The following is a 24,189-nucleotide window of genomic DNA, read 5'->3' on the forward strand; positions in this document are numbered from 1 at the left end:
CCGCCCTTCAAGAAGAGTGGGATGCCATGCCTCAGCAGACAATAAGTCGACTTGTGAACAGCATGAGACGTCGTTGTCAAGCTGTAATTGATGCTCAAGGGCACATGACAAGTTATTGACACTGACATTTTTTGTTGTGGTATATCCACCACTGTTGTTGGCTTTTGTTTCAAGAAATGTTTTGAGATGAGGAAATCACCAGTGTATGCTTCTACTTAAATGCCCTACTTTCATGATATAATATCACTGTAGCGTGAACTTTTTATATTTTCCATAAATTTCACCCAAAAGCCAAATATCCCTAACTTTTTGTGAGTAGTGTATATTGATGAAAAATAGATAGATAGCCTTTATCTGTCTATTTTAGAGAGATCGCCTTTATTGTCCCAAAGGGAAATTCGTTTTCACAAAAATGTTGCACGTTCTATTCATTCGATGACTTTATAGCAACAAAACTGACATGTGATCTGAGCCGATCTGTCGCAGTCGGATGTAGCAGGGGTTCCCAAGCTTTTTTATGCCAAGGACCCCCAAAATAAATGGAAAAAAGACCACAGAGCCCCATTTTAGAAGACAGTGACTGAGAAATTCCCTTTGTTGTCATGAAGGATGGTTAAAATAGTCGAACTAGGATCAACTAGGTCATTTCCTTGTAGCCAGAAAATGTAGTGAAAATGAATCTGCCTCCTCTTTTGCGTGGGACCCCCTGCAGTCTTCACAAGGACCTGTGATGGTCCCCGGCCCCCAGTGTGGGAACCACTGATCTATAATGCAGCGTCTGAGGAGCGCGGCTGCCATGTGTGTGTCTCGGCAGCCGGGGCTGCGGCGAAGCAGAGGGGCGAGACAGAGGTTGGACACGGTCTCCCACATGACGGCCCGGGGCGCTTTGCCGAGTCGCTTCTGCGGTTCCTGAACGCAACGCGCCACAAATGAGACGTGACAGTACATTGTGCTTCGTATTGACCAGAGCCGCTGACTGCCACCCCGGTCCTTCCCCTGCGTCTGTGTGTACACATCAGCACACACACACACACACACACACACACAAGCTTATAAAATACACAGGGACACAAACATGCACACACTCTCTGATATGCTTATACACACACACACACTCATGCAAACCCACACTCATGGATGCACACATTTACAGCCTCAGATACACACATGCATTATACACACACACACACACACACACACACACACACACACAACTTGCAGTTACACAAAAAGAGATATGGTCAATGCAGGCATGCAAACACACTCACAACTCCACATATAAGGATGTTTACACATTCGGGAGGAAGAGACATTTGCACACACACACACACACACACACACACACGTACACACACTCATGTGCACACACACACACACACGCTCATGTGCACACACATACACACAATCACACAGCCTCAGTCTCTGAAGCATTCAAGTAGACAGAAACACACACATACACCTCTTCCTGTTGAGGAGAATGAGTGAAAGACAGGAAGGAGAGACAGGGAATGCAAAGAGGAAGGGAGGAGGAGGAGAGACAGAGAGAGAGAGACAGAAACAGAGAGAGAGACAGAACCAGAGAGAGAGAGAGAGAAATTATGATGGGAAAACTCTGGGAATAGGTCAAGAGAGCAGGGCAAAAGAGGACAGAGAGAGAGACTGAGTGATGTGAAAACAAATGAAAAAGACAGGAGAGGAGGAGGAGGAGGAGGAGGAAGAGAGAAAATGGGTGACCGGGGAGCCGCTCGCATGGAGGGATTACAAGATAAATGGAGAGGGAGAGAGAGGGAGACGGAGAGGGCGAGAAACCCAGCAAGACGAGTGCAAGATGGTGCGGTTTTCCGAGAAAGAGAGCGAGAGTGAGAGGAGGAAAGCAGTGGGTTGAGAGATGAGAGAGAGAGAGAGAGAGAGAGAGAGAGAGAGAGGAGCTGGAAGGAGAGGGCAAGCGAGCGAGCGAGCGAGCGAGTGAGTGAGTAAGCGAGCGAGCCAGAGGGGAAGGGGGCGGGGCTTGTCAGCAGCCCCAGCCAGTCAGAGGCCGGCGTGGCCCTCTGCAGGGTGAATCTTACCCTGGCAACACAATGGAGCAACTGGCTTCACTTGAAAAAGAGAGCGAGGGATGAAGAGGGGGGGGTCTGACAGGTGAACAGATGGACCTGACTGAGAGACAAGCTGATCAGTTGACAGAGCCACAGAGGGTGTGTGTGTGCGTGTGTGTGTGTGTTTTAGAGAGAGAGAGAGAGAGAGAGAAGTCGATGCACGTACTGTAATGTAACAAAAAATATCTGTGTGTGAGTCAGAGAACGAAGAAACCCACGTTTGTAGTGCCATCTTCGCTAAATCTTGTGTGTGTGTGTGTGTGTGTGTGTGTGTGTGTGTGTACATGAGAGAGAGACAGCAAGAGAGACAGCGAGAGAGAGAGAGAGAGAGAGAAGTGTGTCATCACTGTCGGCTGAAAACCTTCTATTTCCAATTTTGGGCATTTTCACGTATTTATTTATTTAAATTGGATTATTATATGTTTTCCGACCTCGTGTCGTGATGTCATACGTGTTTGTTTGTTTGTTTGTTTGTTTGTTTGAGTCATCGATCCAAAAATAAGGCCTTCTCTTCCCATTTATTCACGGAGGAAAAGGCCTCTGCATGTCATGTCCAGAAAGGATCAGCGGAATGAGAGTGTGTGAAATAAAGACAGAATTAGAGTGCAAGTTAAATGCCATCCGTGTGTGTGTGTGTGTGTGTGTGTGAGAGAGAGAGAGTAACAGAAATAAATATGTACTTGTACTGTGTGCAGTGTTCACAAAATATCAACTGCTTGTTTGTTTCTGTGTGTGTGTGTTTGAATCATCTGCAAAATGTTAGGTGGGAGTGCATGCGTGTGTGCGCGCGTGTGTGTGTGTGTGTGTGTGTGTGTGTGTGTGTGTGTGGCCTTATTGTCAGGACAGCTTTGTATGCAAGCTGTTTCTCTCTTTGTGTCTTGACAGTCCGGGGCAGGAAGTCCATGCCTCGATCACGTCCTCTGCACAGCCCTTTGTCACATGCTGCCATTGTCATTTTGAACTGATTTCTTTTTCTTTTTTTTTTTTTTTTTTTTTTTTTTTCTCCAGTCGAAGCACAAACTCAAATTCAAACACACACACACACACACACACAAACCGACCCCCTTGTACCAGAGGGTGTGTTGTGTGTGTGTTTTCTCTGGACATCAAAGCGTGCGGTCGCTGAACATGCATGGCGAGGCGGCTCCTGTGCATTAAATTTGCATTAACCCGCAGATCAGTGCGCTGATTTGTGTTGGTGCGGCTGAACAGCTGAATCAGGCGACTGTCAGCATGTTGGAACAAATCTGTTTAATAACCCCGTTCTGTGGGTAGATAAAATACCGCCTTGACACCGTGATAACAACGGCGTCGCGCTTTAATGAGATCCGTATCCGAGAGCGCCGCCGTTATTAAAACGGAAAGTCTCTTTACCCTGACATCAAAATGACATCATTATTCTCTTGCCCTCACCTGTTTTTTTTTTTTTTTTTTTTTTTTTTTTTCTCAGGATTAAAGGCTAATTATTTGTACTTTTTGTATATGGTTGTATATTGTATACAGGTTGTTCATTGTATATAGGAATGTCATATATTCTTTCTATTTTATCTTTATTTTTATTTTATTTTATTTTATTTGATTTATTTATTATTATCATCATCGTTATTATTATTTTTTTATTTTTTATTTTTATTTTTTACTTGCACAGTGCTGGAGTTGTTGCAATTACATTTATTTTTATTTTATTTTATTTATTATTTTTATTATTATCGTTATTATTATTATTATTTTTATTTTTATTTTTTACTTGCACAGTGCTGGAGTTGTTGCAATTACATTTATTTTTATTTTATTTTATTTATTATTTTTATTATTATCGTTATTATTATTATTTTTTTTATTTTTATTTTTTACTTGCACAGTGCTGGAGTTGTTGCAATTACATTTATTTTTATTTTATTTTATTTTAATTATTATTATTATTATTATTATTATTATTTTTTATTTTTATTTTTTACTTGCACAGTGCTGGAGTTGTTGCAATTACATTTCACTGCTGCTGTACCTGTACATTCATGCACGTGACGAATAAATCTCGAATCTTGAAAAAAAAAAAAAAGTAATTCATCCAAATTTAAAGAATCCCACTCAAGCCTCCTCGGGGGTTTCGCCACCAGGTCTTGCAGGTGCGCGCGTCCTCGCCGGGTCTCGTTTCGAGGTCGAGTTGCACGCGGTTGAGTCATCCTCGTTGAGCAGCGATCGTACGCAGCGGGAGTCGTGAAACGTGTGCCTATGTTTTAATCAGAGCGCCATTAGGCTGCAGTCGCTCGCTGCAAGGCTGCCACGCCATCCCTGATACAGCAGGTGATGCTTAATTGATGAAAATATAGGGTGTGTTAAATATTGAATATTATCTCCCACGTATTTTGTTCCCTACGGACGATCTATAAAATGGCACTGCACTGCAAAAACTAACTAACAAGATTATTTGTCTTATTTCAAGTAAAAATGTCTTATTTCTAGTCAAAATATCTCATTACACTTAAAATAAGACATGATCACCTCAGAAATAACTTGTTTTTAGACAATTTTCACTTGTTTCAAGTGAAAATTTACTTGAAACAAGTTAAAATTTGCTTGAAACAAGAAACAAATTCTGCCAATGGAACAAGCAAATTTTTACTTGTTCACTTGTGTCACTAGTAAAAATTTGGTTGTTCCATTGGCAGAATTTGTTTCTTGTTTCAAGCAAATTTTCACTCGAAACAAGTGAAAATTGTCTAAAAACAAGTTATTTCTGAGGTGATCATGTCTTATTTTAAGTGTAATGAGATAATTTGACTAGAAATAGGACATTTTTACTTGAAATAAGACAAATAATCTTGGTAAGATTTTGACTTTTTGCAGTGTATACCCTCCATTTCCTCTCGGTGATGTGTTTTGTTGGCACCGCCCGGGTCTGAAGCGTGCGTGTGGACGACCGAAAGCTCTCCAGCTCAAGTTGAAGATCCATTTTACTGGTCGGCTGTGTGGTCAAGGGCCCACCAGGCAAAGCTACTTAACGGCAAATCTCGTTTAGCACAATCCTCTCAAAATAAGAGCCTCACTGTGTCCTCTCTCTCTCTCTCTCTCTGTGTGTGTGCCTGTGGAAGAGTGCTAACGCTGAGACAACCTGACTGGTGTTAGCCGCGGCGCTAACACCACCCTGCGCTTCTTACCTCACCCTTTACCCTTTGCCTCGCTCAATCACCTTCCTCCGCGCAAAGCTTCACACCAATTACTAACACCGTTGATTAGCCGGCGTGTGCGGAGGTGTGATGCCTCAACGTGCCTTCCAACATCCACGCCAGGTCTCTACATAGTGACTTGCCCTAAAATAGCGCCGCGGATAGGTGCATCAGATCTCGTGTTGCTGGTAAATGCGGCGGCGCTCGCTTTTCCCAAGCCGCATCCTTTCATCCAGTGTGGAAAAGCTTTTTCCACTTCGAATTGGAGTCAATAGGTTGCTTCACCCTTTTAATCCTCGTTTTCCTGAGAGCACCTGCCGTTGCGGATTGCGCGGCGATAAGTTGCTTTCACGTGGGCTCTAGGTGTCGTGAACGTTGACCTCACAAATCAATGGAAGCTTCTCTGAGGTTGAGAGGACACGTTTTCTGCCGGGCTCTTTCCCGTCCTCCTTGAATAAAGCTGCTAAAATAGTCGTTGTGTGTGTGTGTCACGATCAGGAACAAACTGTTATACCTGTGTTTTCGCTGCTTTTATACCCCAAAGTGCAGCGCAAGCAAGCGAAGACGACCCGGGCCAGAATGTGTCCGAGAAATGGAACAGGGCTCGCTGATTGTGTCCTAACAAATGACAAGTTCGTGTTGTTGTCCATGAATAATAACATGTGAACGTGCCTCCTCCCTCTCCTCCTCCTCCACCCCTCTCTAACCGCCGCAGACGTTGCGAAAGAAAGGCTTTAACGGCTGCAACAGCCCCGAGCCCGACGGCGACGACTCCATCGACCAAAGCCCGCTAAACGAAGACAAGTACCGCAAGACCGAGGACCTGGACATCCTCTTCAAACGCTACGGCGTGAGTACCGTCACACTTTTATCACTTTATCTAACCTACCCTTTCCCTCTCTCTCTCTCTCTCTCTCTCTCTCTCCCTCTCTCTCTCTTTCTGTCTTCTTCCTGTCTCTCTCCCTACCCCTTTGCCCTCTCTCCTTTTGGTTGGGGAACGAAGGCTCTGAACAAGAAAGAGCACCGGGACTCTGAGAGCCCAGACCCGGAGGAGCCCTTCTCCCTCACCCCCCGCACTGAGGAGAAATACAAAAAAATTGACGAGGAGTTTGATAAAATGATGCAGAACTATAGGCTGTCAGTGAGTACTGCCCCGCCCCCCCTTGTGTAACCCCCATTACCCCCCTTTGCCCCCCATGTTGGTACCCTGCTGCTGACCGGACAACCTGAGGTTTCCGGCTGCTGACGGCGGCCTGACTACTCACAGAGCACTTGCCTTCACCATTCCCCACCTCTTACCTCCTTCGCTTCACTTCTTACCAACAACCCCCCCTCCCCTCCACTCCATCACCACCACCCTCCACCTCCCAAATCACTACCCACAACCCGCCCCTGTGATTGTGTGTGCCTGGGCAAGGAAGGCAAGGCGAAGAGGCAGAGTTGATTGACTGGAGGGCATTTTATTGTAAAAAGATTTTAAAACCCTCGCCGGGGATTTCATATCATTGTGAAAACTTGAAAAAAAAAAGTGCGATATAATACCGCAGAGGGCGTACTTTACAGGGATTATGCATCCAAAGCAGCCGTAATCACAGGAAAAGAACATCCTCAAGAGTATTAAGGCTTTTGTGCCGCTGTTACTGATGCATGATGTGCACCGGCTGAAAAAAGTTCAAAGTGCTGTACGCGCGCAAGAATAAACAACAGGAGAAAGCGAGTCGCTAACTAGGTCCCAGGTTGTCACGAGAGTTGGCATAGCAACCGGTGCATCATGAGAAGTCACGCTTTATGGAAATTATCAGCACGTTTGGAGTTTGCCTTTGAGCGATCACATCGCTCCGCTGAATTTACCCATTGTGTAATACTTAGCAACATTGAAGAAACAAGCATGCAACTGCAGACTCGGTGTCTGTTGTTGCTGTGGTTCCTTCCTCTGGTGGCGGTGAATGTGTTCCCTGACATTATCCAGGTAACACCGAGGAAGCTGACACGCAGCCGCTAACTGGCTATCAATTGTGCCGTTAGTGAGGCCGTTTTGGTCCCGGCACAGTCCTTGCTTAAAGTAGTGAATGTACTCCTGACATTATCCAGGTCTGCCTCCTGACTGGCGCACTGCCAGGCCCCTTTTACCACTCCTCTCCTGTGCCAATTTCTCGGTGATTCATTTTTTCCTCCGTGCTCAATAACACCATTAATGTCACTTTAATGAGTAGCACTCAATTTACAGCCCAACTTCCTGTCTCCCTGCTCCTCTGATTGGTCACTTGGGATGTGATACAGTCACGTTGAGCTGCTACACAAACGCGAGTTAGACAGTGGTCATTCCTAAAATCGCTCCTGCGGTGCTACACCTTATAAAATAGAGCGTACACAAAGTGCCTCACAAAGGCCGAAGAAAAGCTTTTATTATCAAACACTGACATTATTAGCGAGGCGCCAACCACTCACCTACATCAAAGCAACCCTTGCAGAGAAAAGGCGCTGCCTCTCAATTGAATCAATTCAGTGAATATCGCTCATCCTGAGTTTGACCTGCGCCTTATCAGCCCCACTGCGCCGTGTGTGTGGCGGGCTGAAATAGCTCTTAAAAGCTTTCCTGAGAAGAAAGCCGTGGCAGAAGAAGAATAGAATTCAATCTACCACCCCTGGAGAGCCGCAGCTCTTGGCACTCGTCGATTGGACGCCGGCCGAACGCTGCTAGCTGTTAGTATCCCCGTCCTCCCTCCTCCCCTACCCCAACCCCCCCCCCCCAGTCCCTCAGCCGGCCAGGCTTGCCCAGCACACCTTTCACAGGGCAACAGCAAACAGAAGCATACAGCACCACTACCACCACCCCTCCCCACAGCATTATAATCCCCAGCATGACAGCTAGGGGCCGGGATATACAAGCTTAATCCCACTTGTACTAAAATATCTCCTGAGGCAGGGAGAGAGTGGCTGGAGAGGATGGGCAGGACACTTGGCAAGGTGAGCTCCAGTCAGCGCTCTGTGCTCCTGTTGCAGCGGCGGTGAGGTAGGCTGGAGCGAGGGCGCCCGTCGCCGCAGGGTCTGTGGTTTGATCCGGACCGGCGGTGAAATCCTGGGCAGGGAAAGTGAATAAGGAAAGATCTACCCCTTTTACCAGGAGGCCTCATGGTGTCAGGATGCCCTTGAGCAAGGAACTGAACCCCCAGTTTCTCCTGTAGATTTCTTCCGTGGCCCATAGCAGGTGTGATCCTGCACAGTTGATCATGTGGGCTTTCACATTTATTCAATATTTGCACACCAGCAGTAGTGAAACAATCCACTCACAATACTACTTTGAAAAACATTGCAGAGATTTTGATAGATGATGGAGGATGTTTGATAAAATCATTGTATTTAGGTCTTTTAAACTAGTAATTTTGATTGATAACCATCACAACATCTATTTGGGATTATCATTTCAGATGTGATTGTGCAGATCTAAAAGATGCACACAGCTCAGTCAACCTTCACTGTATAAAAAATAAAATAAGTAGAGGAGTGTCACTGGAAGTCTTAGCCACATGCATGAGAAGTAAATTGATATCATCATTTCGACATAGCTGTAATCTGTTTTTATCACTAAATGCAAACAGTCTTGCTAATGACATGTCAATTTGTCCGTCAGATTTTCCTTGGAGTTACACTTCATTTTCTCATATGGTAACAATGCCTATTGCTACTGGTGGAGCTCTAGTTTTGTTATTATTCTTACTCGAATTGAGAGAGTGTGTGTGTTGGATGACCCTGAGACCCGTGAAGCGTGTTAAAAACACATTGTATGAATTCATAACATATGGACAGCATTGGTTAGATATGCATTCTTCGCTTCATTCCCTGGCTTCCACTGCTTTTTGGAGCTGCATATTTTGTCTAAACACCAGTAATTTGAATCAGACCTAAATCCTCAGTAGTATGACCGAAAGTAACACACTGTAGAGGAGAGCGAGTTCATTGAGCCACTCTCCTTTTTTTTTTTTTTTTTTTTTATTGCTCTACATTCACATGGAAGTAAAGCAGCAAGGGAAACAGAGCGAGGGAGATACAGAGGAGAAAGCCCTGGCGAGATTCAGAAACAGCTAAAACTAATTTAATGGTCAAGTACTGTGGACGTCTAAAGGTCACCGCGATGCTTTTTCAGCGTTGCATCTGTGTTCAGATCCACAGCTGCTAACAAATAGGATGAGACATTCCTAAAGTTGAAAAAGGGAAAAAAAAAAAAAAACACACTTTCAAAGGCTTCCCGGACAAGAGGGAGCGAAGGGAAACTAGGCCATGAGTTTAATTCATTCTGATATACCCTTGCATCTAGGAAACACACCCATGTAGAGAGAGCTCCACCAAGGGAAAATAGGTTAGCTTTTTCTCCCCTCTTTTTGTTATCCTCACACAGAAGAGGCCTTGAGCTGCCTCAAATGAGCCCCGGCTTTGCCTTAGGAAAAGCTCCTAGTTAATTATTTACTTAACTCAGTTCTTTTCAAGGTTCTGCTCCTCGGTGTTAAGTCGGCAGGATGATTGGCAGAGCGCAATTAACCCTCCTGTCTGCTATCAGGAGCATCTGTGTTAAATGGGGTTTGAGTGGGTCTCTGTAAATTCACATGTAATTTGCCAAAGACGCGGCTTATTGCTCACTGGAGCACAGAGCAGAAAGGGCCAAGGACAAATTTTAAATGTACATTCATTGAAAAGTGTCTAATTTTTGCTGGTGCATCACTGATCTCCTAGCAACCTCGTTTTGGCTTGATCTCGAAGGTCCAACGGAGACATTTCCTGAAAAACACCGTCAAGCCGTGAATGTCAGTCCATCCGGAAATGTGATAAAGTTAAGGTGGATTTGTTTACAAATGTAGGTTAGAGTTGAAGCTGCAGAGGAATTACAGCAGATAACATGAACAAACTAGATTTTTGAATTAGTTAGATATTGGAGGTCGCCAGCAGCATTTTTTTTTAGCTCATCTGCAATTCAGGCGTTTTATATTGGGTATGATTTGTGCATCAAGTCTCCATGTGACCTATTGAAATGCCATTGAAGGCAGACGTGATAGGGAAATGTTATATCGATATCGTGATTGGAGACTCGATATAGCCTGGGATTTTGAAAAATGTAATATTGTAATATGGCAAAAGTGCTTTTTCCCGTGCTTTTAAGGCTCCATTACAGTAAAGGGATTCCTCTAGCTGTTCTTTTAATGTTCTCTTAAACACAACGATTACTAATGATTATTTATTAAAAATCCCAGTTTAAATACACAGATAGTCAGTCCTATAATATCGACACAGTATTGATATTCAGTTAAAGCAGAGAGTTAAAACTGATACATTTTATCAGCCAAAAATATAAATTTGTTACCAGCCGTAAAACTGCATCGTGCATTATTGACATGCTGTGTTTTTTAGCTTCAAAATTTAGCCAGACACCATCACCGCCAGGAACGAACGAACCTCCCAGACTTTTCCAAGTTTTCGTTTTGGAGGTTTAACACCGGAAACGTGTCACCGCATCTCGAATAACACGTAGCTCAGATGTTTTGTGACGGCAAAAATGCAGACAGACACGGGGTAGAAAGCGCCAAATCATCGTAAACTGGGATTATGAATTATTATGAATTATTTACCGGCCACCTGGCTGGTGACCCCAGTTTATTTACTCACCAAACCCCAAATTTACCCAGATTTTGCGCGTAAAATGGTGTTAACTTTGGACCCTGGGTTAAAGGCACCGAATCCCTGCCTGCTCCGGCGCCGTCGTCCTCTCTGGGTCAGAGCGCCGGTTAAATACCTAAAATGCATAAAGTGTTAGGTCCCACCAAAGCACCGCCGCCCCTGAGCCCTGTGAGGATGTAGAGCCTTTCTAGTGCTGTATGCTCCATGTTTTCACACCTCCATCCCTTTGCACTAACCCCCGCCACCCATCCCTCCATCCATCCATTCAGCCAGCCCCTAATTTCCCTCTCTGCTTGGCCAGTGTGCAGTGGTGCAGTGCTGTTAGCTGCTATCTTCACCTGCCCTGGTCCCCCACTTACACTCCTCTCTTTATGCTCTTCCACCTCAATTTTCTATCTCGGGCACACAGACACATACCCGCACAAAAAAGTTAGAGAAGTCAGGATTTTATTCGCCGAAAAGTTGCGAGGGAGCCGTGAAGGACACGCCGTGTTCCTCGCTGGTTAGACCTTCTGCTTTCTCCTTGGGAAAAAAATAAGTGATGAAATTTCCCCCGTCCCCAAAAAAAAAAAAAAAAAAAAGGAGGATGCGACAACAAGCGAGAACAGCGCCACTTTTAATGTCTCCCGTCACCTTTTGTTTTCTCCGTCCGTCCCCTCCTCTCTCTCTCTCTCTCTCTCTCTCTCTCTCTCTCTCTCTCCCTCCCACTGCCGAAAACAAAAGTTAGGAAACATCATAGACGGAGAAGAGGAGGCAGGGATCAAGGGCGGAGAGGTGCCCTAGTCCTCCTCTGCGTTAAACTGGGTCCCAGGCAGTAGAGTACAGTGCAGTACAGTGCAGCACTGGCCCATATTCTATATATAGAAGTCCTTCTTTCTGATTGAGTCGGAACAGGGTGAAATGGGTCAGAGGCAGGCAGATCGCCGGACAGCCCAGGGTCCTCGCTCTTGATTTTCCTGGACCCCGGGACGTCTGGTCTCTTACTACGGGAGGTCGACTCCTCTGAGAACCCGCTTCGAGAACCCTTTAAAGTCGCTATCCTCGGGGCCTCCGCATGTGCGAGATGTACACCGTCAGATCTCGAGGTGGTGTTAGATGTGGAGATAGCGTCAGATGCCGAGGTGCTTTTCTTCAGGCAAACTCCCACGTCAATATTCGAGGTGGAGGAGGATCTCAGATGTGCTTACACGCAGTAAAGAAAGTCTAGGACGCGGGATTTATTCCCCCCTCGTAGTTTTTTTCTTCTTTCTTATGACTTCTCCCTCTGAGGGACTCTTCGGTCAGGAGAGGTGGGGGGTGGGTGGGCGGGCGGGGGTGTGTAGTCGTAATGTGAAGTGTGAAGTGCACGGTATGAAATATCACCAATAACCAGATGCAATAACCTGCTGCTGCGATGGAGATTTAACCTGGCATGGGATATGAAAGGCGACGCAGCTTTTTGGCCTTTCCACCAAGTCACCTTGCATGCTAATACTGAGCAAACGTATGAGTGTGTGTGTGAGAGAGAGAGATTTGGTGGATGACTGTGTGTGTGTGTGTGTGTGTGTATTTGGATATATTTGAAGAGTAAATTTCCAAAACTCTATATATAGCACCTTGAGTGAATAGACTGCACTTTTTTTTGTTGTTTTTCCTCCAACAAGGTCGAAAAAATCTGCCTGTTGGACGAGATAATCCCATTTTTTTTCCCAATGCAGTTCAAGAAAATTCAAGAAAATACTGGAAACAAGTTGATTAGCCTAAGAAAAAAGTGGGATTATCTCATCCCACTGGCAGATTTTTTTTTTTCAGCAGTGAAGATGAGATTAAATGATTTAAAATGAAGATTTTTAGCTGCGTTCAATGATGAAATAGATCTCGTTTGGAATGACTCTTCTGTGTGATTGATTGAGTGTGTGTGTGTGTGTGTGTGTGTGACCAGCGAGCTTGCTTGAGTGAACCTCCATTTGTTTGCATGGCTGCAGATCACTAACCGAACACGTGTCCGTCCGTGTGTCGGGGAGGGCAGCGCGTCACCGCCTCTAAGCCCCGCCCTCTTCCTGTTTCTCTCCGCCAGTCTGCCGTCCCACAGTCCACCTTCTCCATGCCAGTCACGGTGCCGGTGTCCAATCAGAACGCGGCGGCGGCAGCGGCGGCGGCCCTCCAGTTCAGCAACAACCCCGGCGGCGCCCTGGTCACCACGACCTCCTTTGTCACCTCCACGCTCGCAGACCCCCGCCTCCTGTCGCCACAGCAACCCGCCCTGCAGAGGAACACCGTGTCGCCAGGGTTACCGCAGAGGCCGGCCAGCGCAGGTGAGCCACGGGGCGGGGACGAACCCAAAACACCTGACTGTACTTCAGTGTCTTATTGACTTAAATTAATGAAATACTCTGTGACATTTTCACATAAATAAGCAAAATGTTTGCCTAATGTCGTTCTGCTGCTCTCCGTTGCTGATTTGATTTAACTTAAAGGATCATTTCACCAATATTCAGCTGACAACAACACTTCTAAAACACCCCACCCACACGGTTTGATTGACAGCTGTGAGCAAGCAAACATTCATGAATTATCTGTTTGCAAACACAACCTCCAACGATTTTGATTTTGTTCAAAAACATAGGATTTTTTTATTTATTTTTTAATTTTTTTTTATTTATTCCGCACCGGCTGTTTAACAGTGCTCCAGACCTCACTCTGTTCACACAAAAACAAAAAAAAGTATATAAAAAAAAAAGAAATGGGGAAAAAAGGCAATTAGCAAATGACAAAAAAATACTGAAACATTAGCAAAAAAAAAAAAAAAAAAAAAATTGGGGGGAAAAAAGTGAAAAAAAAAAAGAAAACTATTACAAGAAAATAACCAGAAAAATTGTAAAACAATTACCAGGAATAATAATTAAATAAATAAACTTTCTAATAAATAAATAAGTAAATAAATACAAAAATATATATAATAATAATTTTTTTTTTTACACTTACAAGAAAATTATATTTGTAATTTTTAAAATGATATATTTAAAAACAGGTCAGTGATGCTGGGTCGGCTTGTGAAAGCCTCACAGAAGCATTTAACGGGGCGTTTAATTCCTGTCATTTTATTTGTCATTTATTTTGCTTAATAAACATATCGTGATATTTGTCAGCAAATCACAAATGTCCACCGATTTGCTCCTAAAGATCTGGTCATATCACACACATGAATACACAGAGGCACTAACGTACAGTAACAGTGTGAAAAAACAGGAGAATATGTGTTGTCATACAGTCACATCTCACCAGGAAAAAATAAAAGAGAGAATTTTCTGGCTCCGACTGTCAGAATGAGAGATTGTAGAGATATTTTTTTTTATTCTAAGCGAGCTGTGTGGTAATGTCCGCTGGAGCGTGCAGCCTGGATGAAAGACTGTACATTCTCTTTGCACTTGACGACAGAGATTGGTCGTTTCCTTGACCCGGGCCGGTGCACCTCTGTAAGCTTCCGCCTCCTCCTGTGCGGCAAACCAATCCTCCACCGTCTGACTAAAAGGATTTGTGCCCCATTTCTGCGTCTCAGACAAGGTTACTTATCGAGCTTTGTTCCGACCAGCATAATCTCATTGTAAGTCAGAATTAGGTGATGTAACGCACAACAAATGCATTACAGCGTCTCTCATAACATGCCGTTCTCCGAGGCAGGAGGGTTTTACATAGCGGTAACTGAACCCCCAACCTCGGCAGCGTGACATGCACTGCCCCTCACACACACACACACACACACACACACACACACACACATGCAGTGTAAGGGGAGTTGTGTCGGGCTTATCGTGTCTGTGTTTTTATTTATCCATGTGTTCATCCAGCGCTCCCAAATCCTGCACTGCAAAAAATATCGATGTTCGCAAGTCATTTATTAAGTCACATATTCAGTCCTCAAGAAAATAAAAAAAAAAAAAAAAAAAAAAAAATCTGCCACTGGGATGAGATAATCCCACTTGTTTCAGGTGCAGTTTCACTTTCATTTTTTTTTTTTTTTCCCCCGGATCTTCTTTAGCTTCCAGAAAGCGTTTGCCAATCTTCCTGGTGTCCACAGGAAAAACTAAAAACATTAAAAACAAGCGATAATTAAAATTACACTGTATCAATAACACCGAAGGACAAAAACAAGCAGCAACAAGTAAAATAACTCTACACGTAGCCCATGATGAATACAAAATCAAAACAGATATGCAACAATAGAAAACAAACAAACAAAAAAATAATAATAATACAGCATTAGAATAAAAAAATTCTGAAACCAAAATAAAATCACAATAATATCTATAATAATTCATCGGTTTTTCTCTCTGAGACTTTTTAAAGTGTGTAGTTATGTTGTGAGCCACTGGAGGATCGAGAAAATGACTTTTTCATTCAGGAAAATTTCTGCATCAGCATCGGAAACAAGTGCGATTATCGCGTCAAAAACAAGATTTGAACCGTGAAGATGAGGATTGGGAAACAGAAAAAAAAAGTCATCCCAAAAACTGCCATCTGCCACTGGAAAAATATGAGAAAATTATCACAAACAAGAAACTACAACTAACTACAGCGGCGTAACATCGTGTAAAATAATAATTAAATTGATACCTATCTGCAGTCCTTCATGTTTTTTTTTATTTATAGATATATATATATATATATATATATATATATATATATATATATATTTGGAAATGAATTCATACTGCTTACTCTTATTTTTATTTATTTATTTCTATTTTTTTTTTTTTTTTTTTTAATCTAAAATGGATATGAAGAGCTCTGTTCCAAATTGGTACACCTACCTCTGACAAATGCCGAAGCCAGCTCATCGAAAATAACTGATAGTGCAAAATTAAAACCAATTACGGCACTTTATAAAGTGAAGTGTCCTTGGTTGACAAAATGATAGCGCTCCTCAGCCGCGGTTGACAGAATTACAGCGCTTTTTAATGACCCACTCGACGTAATGATATTTTCCTAAATTGGGTGTGTAGCGTTTTGGAATAGCACTTTTGGGATGCGTCGTTAGGACGGCGGCATCCGTGTGGGCGGAGTTGTTTTTTTTTTTTTTTGGTTTTTCATCTCCGTGTTTCTCCCCAGGTGCTCTTTTAGTCGGAGATCTGGGGAACTCCAACGGAGCGTGCCCGAGTCCAGTCGGTAAGCAAACTACCTTTTTTTTTTTTTCTTTTTTTTTTTAAATCCTCTCTGCAGTGCAAACTTTTTGACAACAAGTGACTTTGTGCTGTCATTTACACACACACACACACACACACACACACACACACTGACACACACACACACAGCGGCGCGTCGTCCCCCGGCTGAGACAAAAGCCTGTCGTTTCCTTTTAGTTTCTGCTCTCCGCGGTTCAGCTGGACTCGTAAGTGGAAAGATTTGAGTCGCGGGATATTGTGTGTGTATGGCAACAGGCAGGCCACAGTCACGTGCACACACACACACACAGGCACACAGACTGACTCACACACATTCGCAGATTGACTCGCAGACACGCAAACACCTGTTGGCTGGCGACAGCTGAGGGTCGCAGCACAAGCCCCCTGTGAATGGGCCAAAGAGCGGGGCGGGTTTCAGGGTGTGGGGGGCCGAATTCGGAAAAAGAGGGACAGAAAGCAGCCGAAAACGACACCCGAGTCTTGTCACGACACCAGAATTATAACTCGGATGCCAGCAGTAAGTTTAGTATCTGAATATTTGGACGGTGGCGCTGGTGCGGGTGGGTGTCTTGTCTTTGTTCGGTGTTTTGTTCCTGGCATCGGCCTCATCAGCCGCCTCACTTGGAGCAGGACTGTCGCCGCTCGACTCAAATCCTTTTAATGTCGAACTGACTTTACTAACGGCGTTCGGTCCTTTCTCCCCGGCGTGTTCTGGAAGCTGAGATTTCCGTTTTTAGTGCCGGCGCAAGTGTGTGGATGGATGGATGGGAGCGGGTTAAAAAAGAAGACGAAGAGGAGGAAAGACGGGAAACACACCGGGCTGCAGCTGTAGTCCAAAACATCAAAGTGTCCCCCCCAAACCTCAAACAGGACCCCACTGCACCTAAATAGGTCAACAAAGCTACAACAAGCCAAATATGACAATAATTCTCTTAGAAAAATGACAAAACACACACACACACACACACACACACACACCAATCCCAGTCAATAGCATTGGTGTCACGGTTCAGTTTGCTTTGTGGTTTTTGGGTCACGATTTCGTTTCGGTTTCAATTTGTTTTGTACTTTAAGCCTTTATCGGGCAAGTGACTATTTTTGGTAATTTCAGAAATTTTACATATCAGGCCCATCCCCTGTCTCAGTTAGTTCAATAATCATTTGGTCTTCACCCAGCCAATCAGCAAAGATCGCTCTTACATCCCAGGTCACATGATTGTGGCATTTGACCAATCTCAATGGCTTTGATTTTCTGTAGGAAAATGAAAATTTTAGAAAAATTTTATAAAAGTAATAAAGTCCTGTCATGTTCACTAATAACAGTCTAGGGTTGTTTTTTTGAATTTCAGAGTATTTCAACGAGTGCCCTATAAAGGGTTAAGGAGTAAAAAAAAAAAAACTATTTCCATTTCCAGTCTTCTCTATTTAGTATTTTGTTTTATTTGCAGAAACAACACTAATCGACCATTTGAACTATCTATAACTATTCCAAACAAATATCAAAATCCTGTCAGCATATTCATTAACTCACCAGCTGTTGTTAACACTGCACTCTGTGGGGTGTGATGTGGATTAAACGGTTCATTTTTTTGTGTGATTTGGTGCTGAAACGATTAGCCAATTAATCGATGAGTCGATCGACAGAAACATTGAATTGATTGTCAGGTGAAAATGCTGAACGCGGTCTGATTCCAGCTCCGCTCAACGTGCTGAGATCGCCTCCCTTCTCTCCGTTCATGTCACCATCAAGCTGATCATTTTGTTGTTGTTGTTGTTGTTTGTTGTTTGACATTTTGCATGATCGATGAAACGAGGCGTTGCGGTGAAAGTCGGGGCTCCTGACGGCTCCGCCCCCGACGATCTGCTCAACACCTCCAACACTCCTCAGCTCCTCTCTGCTCCCCCTCCTCTCTCTCCACACCCCCCTCCTCTTTCATCCTGCCTCTCTCAGCTGTTCCCCCTCGTCTTCTCTCCGGACTAATCTACCCCCCCGCCCCTCTCCCCCCCCCCCCCCCCCCCTCGCCCAACTGTCCCTTGTCTTGGCACAGGACTCTCCTCAGAGGTGACTTTGACGCTGCCCAGAGCTCTCCCCTTAAATCCCATTAGCCAGCACAGATACTGCTTGCCAGGCCGTAGTAATAGATATTGTGGGAAGGGTTATTTTTATTTTTTATTTTTTTATTTTTTTCTCCCCTATATTCACTTGATAATGGCTTTGTTTAAGGCTGGCGGTGGGGCAAAATCAATCCGTAGAACTTCCCAGCCGCTGTGTTAGAGGAATTCACCGATGCCATGTTTGCTGCTTCAGTATTTTTAATATCAGAGTTTTTTAAAATCGCCTTGAAAGAATGTGGAAAAGTCATGCAAAGTTAATAAAAGCTGTGTTTTTCCTCATAGCGACTGATTTAATGGCTATTTTTTTCCGTTTTTGTGCTCGCCATGTTGTTGTTTTGTTGTTGTTGTTGTTGTTATTGAATAGAGGGAAACCAGATTTGTTGTAAAGCGCGGCAAAGTACATCACACGGTCAAATCACCGCTCTTGCAGTGACATTGTCTCGCCGTCCAAGTTGAAATAACGGGAGTCGGCTCGAGGAATCGTGATAGAGTCATTTTCTGGGAGTTCCCTGGCAGCTCGCAGCTTTTCGAAATGATTTATCCGGCAGCTTAGCGCGCAGCCCACATTCTCAGACACACATCCAGGACGGGTCAGCGGCCGGACTTGATAAGAAAAAAAAAAAAAAAAAAAATCATCTTGACCAAAAATTCATCTTCAAACAACCCGTGCAACACATTTCTCTCATATTCTGCGGTGCATCTCGCTGAAAGAAAGAAATCTCTGGGGAAAGATGAACTGTATCGCTTCACATCCTGTCACTGTTTCATGACCAATGAAGGCGCTCGTCTTTGCCGCACACACACACACACACACACACACACACAGACACACTTCCAGTTGAGATGCATCAGGCACTTTTGCCCAACTCGCTGACGACTCTCTGCTGAAAACAACAGGAGTCATAACATGAATCACAGTGTGATTAGTAACACATGCTTCACGGTGCTGCCAGCATTTATTTTTAATCCCACGTTCACACTGTGAGCAGTGTGACTTTTCTGACTGACATCATTTTGACAAGTTAGCGAACAAAGCCTTCATTTGGTAGCATTCATCGGAAAAAAAAAAAAAAAAAAAAAAACTCCAAAATGTCCACCAAATCTCAAACAGGATCCCAGTGCATCTAAACAGATCAACAAAACTATGACAAGCCGGATATGACACTCATTTGGTAGCATTTTGGAAGCATTAATCGAAAAAATAAACAAAAAATTCAACCAAACAAACAAACAAACAAAAAAAAAACCCTTCACTGTTTGCCGATGACCTCAATAAAGATGCAAACATTCATTTTCATTTCATTTCATTTCAAGCTTCATTTTTGAGATGTTTCCTCCTGCATGGATAAATCCCTTTTTTTCATCATTTTGTGCTCTTCACTCCATTTCTAAGCTTTTTTTTGTTTTCTCATATTACATTAAAATGTTGAGCGATTGTTGAGCGATCTATCGATTGTTGTTTCGATTAAGTTATTCCTAATTTTCTTTATAAAATGTCAGAAATAATGACACCCATCACTGGTTAGCAGAGCCCAAATAAAGTCATAAAACTGCTTCGGTACTCTGACCAGCTGCCCAAAAAAAAGAAAAAAAAAAAAAAAAAGTTTCATTTTCAAATAAGAAACAGAGAAACCAAGCAAAAATGAGAAACTATAGCCTCCAAATGTCAACTGGTATTTTTTATTCATTATCAGAATGCTAATGGATAAATTTTCTGTAAGTCAACGAGCTTCCTAATCGATTAATTGTCTCACCACCGATAAAATATAAGATCTCACATGGAGGGTGACATTCAGTTATGGGGGAAAAGGGTTTAAATGAACTTTGTCACGCGGTGATGTGTGGATGTGTTGTTTGGTGCGGTGGGCCTGCAGGTCCTGCTTGTGGTGTAAAACAGGGATTTAAAAAAAATGAAAACGGGTTTAAAAAAATGAAAATAGGGATTTAAAAACGAAAGTGGGGTTAGGAGGGGGGGGGGCGATGCTGTGGGACGGGGACCGGACTCACGGCTCCTTCATGGCTCGAAACGTGAAACCTCACCGTCCCAACAGGCGGCTCAAGTGTCCTGACCTTGCACGCTGCCCCCCCCCCCCCTCCTCCTCCTCTCTCTCTCTCTCTCTCTCTCTCTCTCTCTCTTTTTATGTCTCTTTCTGTCACTCTTTTCCCAGTTCGATTGTTTCTCAGCACCTCGTTCTTCTTTCTCCTCTTGTTCCTCTTCTCCTCCTCCTCCTCCTCCCTTTCTCCCTGTCGTTTCATCCCTCCCCTCTTCATCCTTCTCTCCTTCACCCCTCCTCTCCTCCCTTTCTTCTTCACCTCATCCCTCCTCTCCTCACCTCCTCTCTCTTCTCCAACCCTGTCTCTCTCCCCGCTCTCCTCCCTCCCTCTTTCCCCCCCTTTCTCCTCTCCCTCCTTTCACCAGCTCCTTCCCCCTCTCCTCTTTCCTTCATCCTCCTCTCCTCCTCTCCTTTCGGTTCTGTCGTTCTCAGCTGTTGTTCGGGGACTCAGGGCTTCAGGCTCAGGGAATGTCACCATTGACGTCACCCGGCATTCCTCACATTCCCACGCCCGGCCTCGCGTAATAGGAGACAGCACACTCACGCACACACACACACACACACACACACACACACACACACACACACACATAAACATGTAAATGTGTTTCCCTCTCTCTCTTAGAATGTACAGAATAGACGTATACTTCTATAACCTCATACACGTGTGTGTGTGTGTGTGTGTGTGTAAACATATTTCATAAATCAGGGTCACCGCAAAGCCACCACCCCTCTCCTTTTACGCACAGACACACACACACACACACACACACCGCAAACATCAACAAATTCCCATCAGTCAGTCAGTGACACACACTCTCGCTCACTGCATGTTGCACAATAACACACACACTCTCTCTCACACACACACACACACACACACACACATTAAGGTAGCAGAATTTCCCAGAAGCACCTGGTGCAGGGTCCACAGAGGTGATCTCTGCTGGGAAACCTCCTCCTCCTCTCCTTCTCCTTTTTTTTCTCTCCTCCCTTCTCTCCTTCTCTCCTTCTCTCCTTCTCTCCTTCTCTCCTTCTCTTCCCTCCTCTCTTTCCTTCCTTCTACACTTCCACCCTTTTCCCTCCCTCCATCTTTACCCCCTCTCCCTTCCTCCTCACCCTTTGACCTTTCCTCCCTCCTCTTCCTCTCCCTCTCCCTCTCTCTCTCTCTTTTCCTCCCTCTCTCTCTCTCTCTCTCTCTCTCTCTCTCCCTCTGTTTGCTTGTTGTTTTGTTGTTGTGGTCGTTTACAGGAGTTTCTGTGTCGAGTTAGTAATTATTTATGCGTCGGCATGACATGTTTCACGTTCATGCTCACTCCACTCATGCGCACGGGGTTTTCACATTACAGAGAGGCCGTGTGTGTGTGTGTGTGTGTGTGTGTGTGTGTGTGTGTGTGTGTGTGTGTGTGTGTGTGTGTGTGTGAGATGAAGCAGAGTCACATGCCGCTGTCGTCTGGAGGCAGCGTCATGGAGAACTGCTATCTGCTATCACACACACACACACCCTCTCTCTCTCTCTGCCCGTCCCTAGGGAATACAGCCCCTGCACTGTGTGTGTGTGTGTGTGTGTGTGTGTGTGTGTGTGACAGGGCTGGGAAAGTCCCTGCTGCTCGCCTTTAGCCACGGAGAGCGAGCGAGCGAGTCGAGCTCTTCTTTTAACCTCGGCGTGGACAGGCTGCTGTCTGCTGGAATGTTGTTGTCATGACACCCCGAGCCCCCCACCCCGTCCTCCACACACACACACACACACACACACACACACACACACACACACACACCGAGGTGCATTTTTGCCAAAGATACAAGACATACTCTTGTTTCTGTCTGGTGCGCGGCGGCAGTTTAAATGCGGCCGCTCACATCGCTGGAGAGCAGCCGTGAGAGGGGAAGAAAAAAAAAAAGAAAGAAAGAAGGGAAGAAAGAAAGAAAGAGAGAAAGAGATGAGGTCCTGGGATGAGTGTGTTTGTTTTTCTCCGAGCGCCGAGCCAACTGAAACACTGTGACACACGAAATGAAAAGCAGGAGAAAACGTTAAAAAAAAAGAGAAAGAGAAAGAGAATGAGAGCGAGGGAGCGTCGGTGCAGCAGGAGCCGCGGGAAGCGATCGAACGCTTTCATTAGAACACACACACACACACACACACACACACACACACACAGGAGAAGGAGCACAAGTAGGCAGACATGCATAAGCAGCCACACACACACACACACACACACACACACACACACACAGCCAGGCAAGCACACAGACAGGGAAAGACATTAACACACACACACACACACACACAAGCCGACATGGTGACATAAACACATAGACAGGTACACACACACACACACACCCTGCTTATCTAAACCCCTCCTCTCTCTCTCTCTCTCTCTCTCTCTCTCCCTCTCAGCGAACGGCTACATCAGTGCCAGGGCCTCCCCGGGCCTCCTTTCCGTCGCCAACGGCAACAGCCTGGGGAAAGTAGTCCCGGCCAAGTCTCCGCCTCCGCCCAGCCCTCAGATGGTCAACAGCCGCAAGCCGGACCTGAGGGTCATCACCTCGCAGAGCGGCAAGAGCCTCATGCAGCTGGTGAGAACTACGACTACGGCGGCCCCGCGGGGACAAACGCCCCGTCCCACCTCACAGGGACGAGCCGGAGGACGCAGCAGATAACCAGGGCCGGGAGATAAACCTAACACGATCGCTCACGGTGTTTTAGCAGAGATCAGATCAGGCGTGAGGCACTTTAAGAAACATTTTACAGCCTCGTCTGGTTATTTAACACGTCATTTTGCATTTTACACTGCAAAAACGCAAAATATTACCAAGATTATTTGTCTTATTTCTAGTCAAAATGTCTTATTCCTAGTCAAAATATCTCATTACACTTAAAATAAGACATGATCACCTCAGAAGTAACTTGTTTTTAGACAATTTGTGTGTGTGTGTGTGTGATAGCAGATAGCAGATAGCAGTTGCAAAATTTGCCAGTGGAAAAAGTGAAAATTCACTTGAAATAACTGAAATAAGTGAAAATCAGCTAGAAACAAGAAACGAATTTTGCCAATGAAACAAGCAAATTTTCACTTGTTTCAAGCAAATTTTCACTTGAAACAAGAGACAATTGTCTAAAAACAAGTTACTTCTGAGGTGATCATGTCTTATTTTAAGTGTAATGAGATATTTTGACTAGAAATAAGACATTTTGGACTTGAAATAAGACAAATAATCTTGGTAAGATTTTGAGTTTTTGCAGTGCAGTTCAGACGTCTCTCTGTGGTTAGACTTACTTGGAGATTTAATTTGCATTCATCAGTTTGCGGCGTACAACAGGTGGTTTCCAGTTTCAGCCCAGCACTCTGATTGGCCAGAGACCTTTAGGCCTTTAGGTTCTGACACAGATATCGTGCAATAATACGGTTTCTGAATCACAGGTGTGGTCATTCCAGCAATCTAACCAGGCGCTGTGGATTGCCGTGCCAGCTTTTGTGGTAACCTGGAAGCCAGATAGCAGTTTACCTTGTTTTTTTTTTTTGTTTTTTTTTTCTCTTACTGTTGGCTTTAGAGAAAAGCTATCAGTCGATGTACAAAACTGCACATCGGTAGCTGTTGTGTAAAAGACGGCGTTTACAGGGATTATCGGTACTTTGCACCTATTCTGCTCCTGTCATCCTGCCATGGCCTCCTGGGTGTTACGGCTGTGTTATTCCCAGAGAGAGACAGGAGATTTGTCTTAGTCTTGACAGAAAATATCAGGTTTATATAAATCAAATGCACCTCATATTGCATAGTTTAGGCATTAAGTTATACAGCAACCACGAGGTATGGAACAAATCACTGCCTCAAATGTAAACAGTACAGATTTTCTACCATCTCTTGTTCTTTAACCCTTTATAGGGCACTTATTGAAATACTTTGAAATTCAAGAAAACCAACCCTG

General features: G+C 44.4%; 1 protein-coding gene across 6 annotated transcripts in view; it reads left to right on the forward strand.

Moving 5' to 3' along the window:
- Positions 1-24,189, forward strand: part of mef2d (myocyte enhancer factor 2d) — a 106,399-nt gene that overhangs the window by 57,491 nt on the left and 24,719 nt on the right. For 5 of the 6 annotated variants that reach the window (XM_030072226.1, XM_030072231.1, XM_030072227.1 and 2 more), the window contains exons 4-7: positions 5,979-6,113; positions 12,987-13,224; positions 16,019-16,075; positions 22,660-22,838. In XM_030072226.1, the coding sequence (XP_029928086.1) occupies positions 5,979-6,113; positions 12,987-13,224; positions 16,019-16,075; positions 22,660-22,838 (609 nt within the window). The remainder of the gene's footprint in view (positions 1-5,978; positions 6,114-12,986; positions 13,225-16,018; positions 16,076-22,659; positions 22,839-24,189) is intronic. The other variant, XM_030072230.1, reaches the window with a different exon arrangement.

This window comes from Myripristis murdjan, chromosome 16 (genome assembly GCF_902150065.1).
Source record: "Myripristis murdjan chromosome 16, fMyrMur1.1, whole genome shotgun sequence".
Lineage (NCBI taxonomy): Eukaryota > Metazoa > Chordata > Actinopteri > Holocentriformes > Holocentridae > Myripristis > Myripristis murdjan.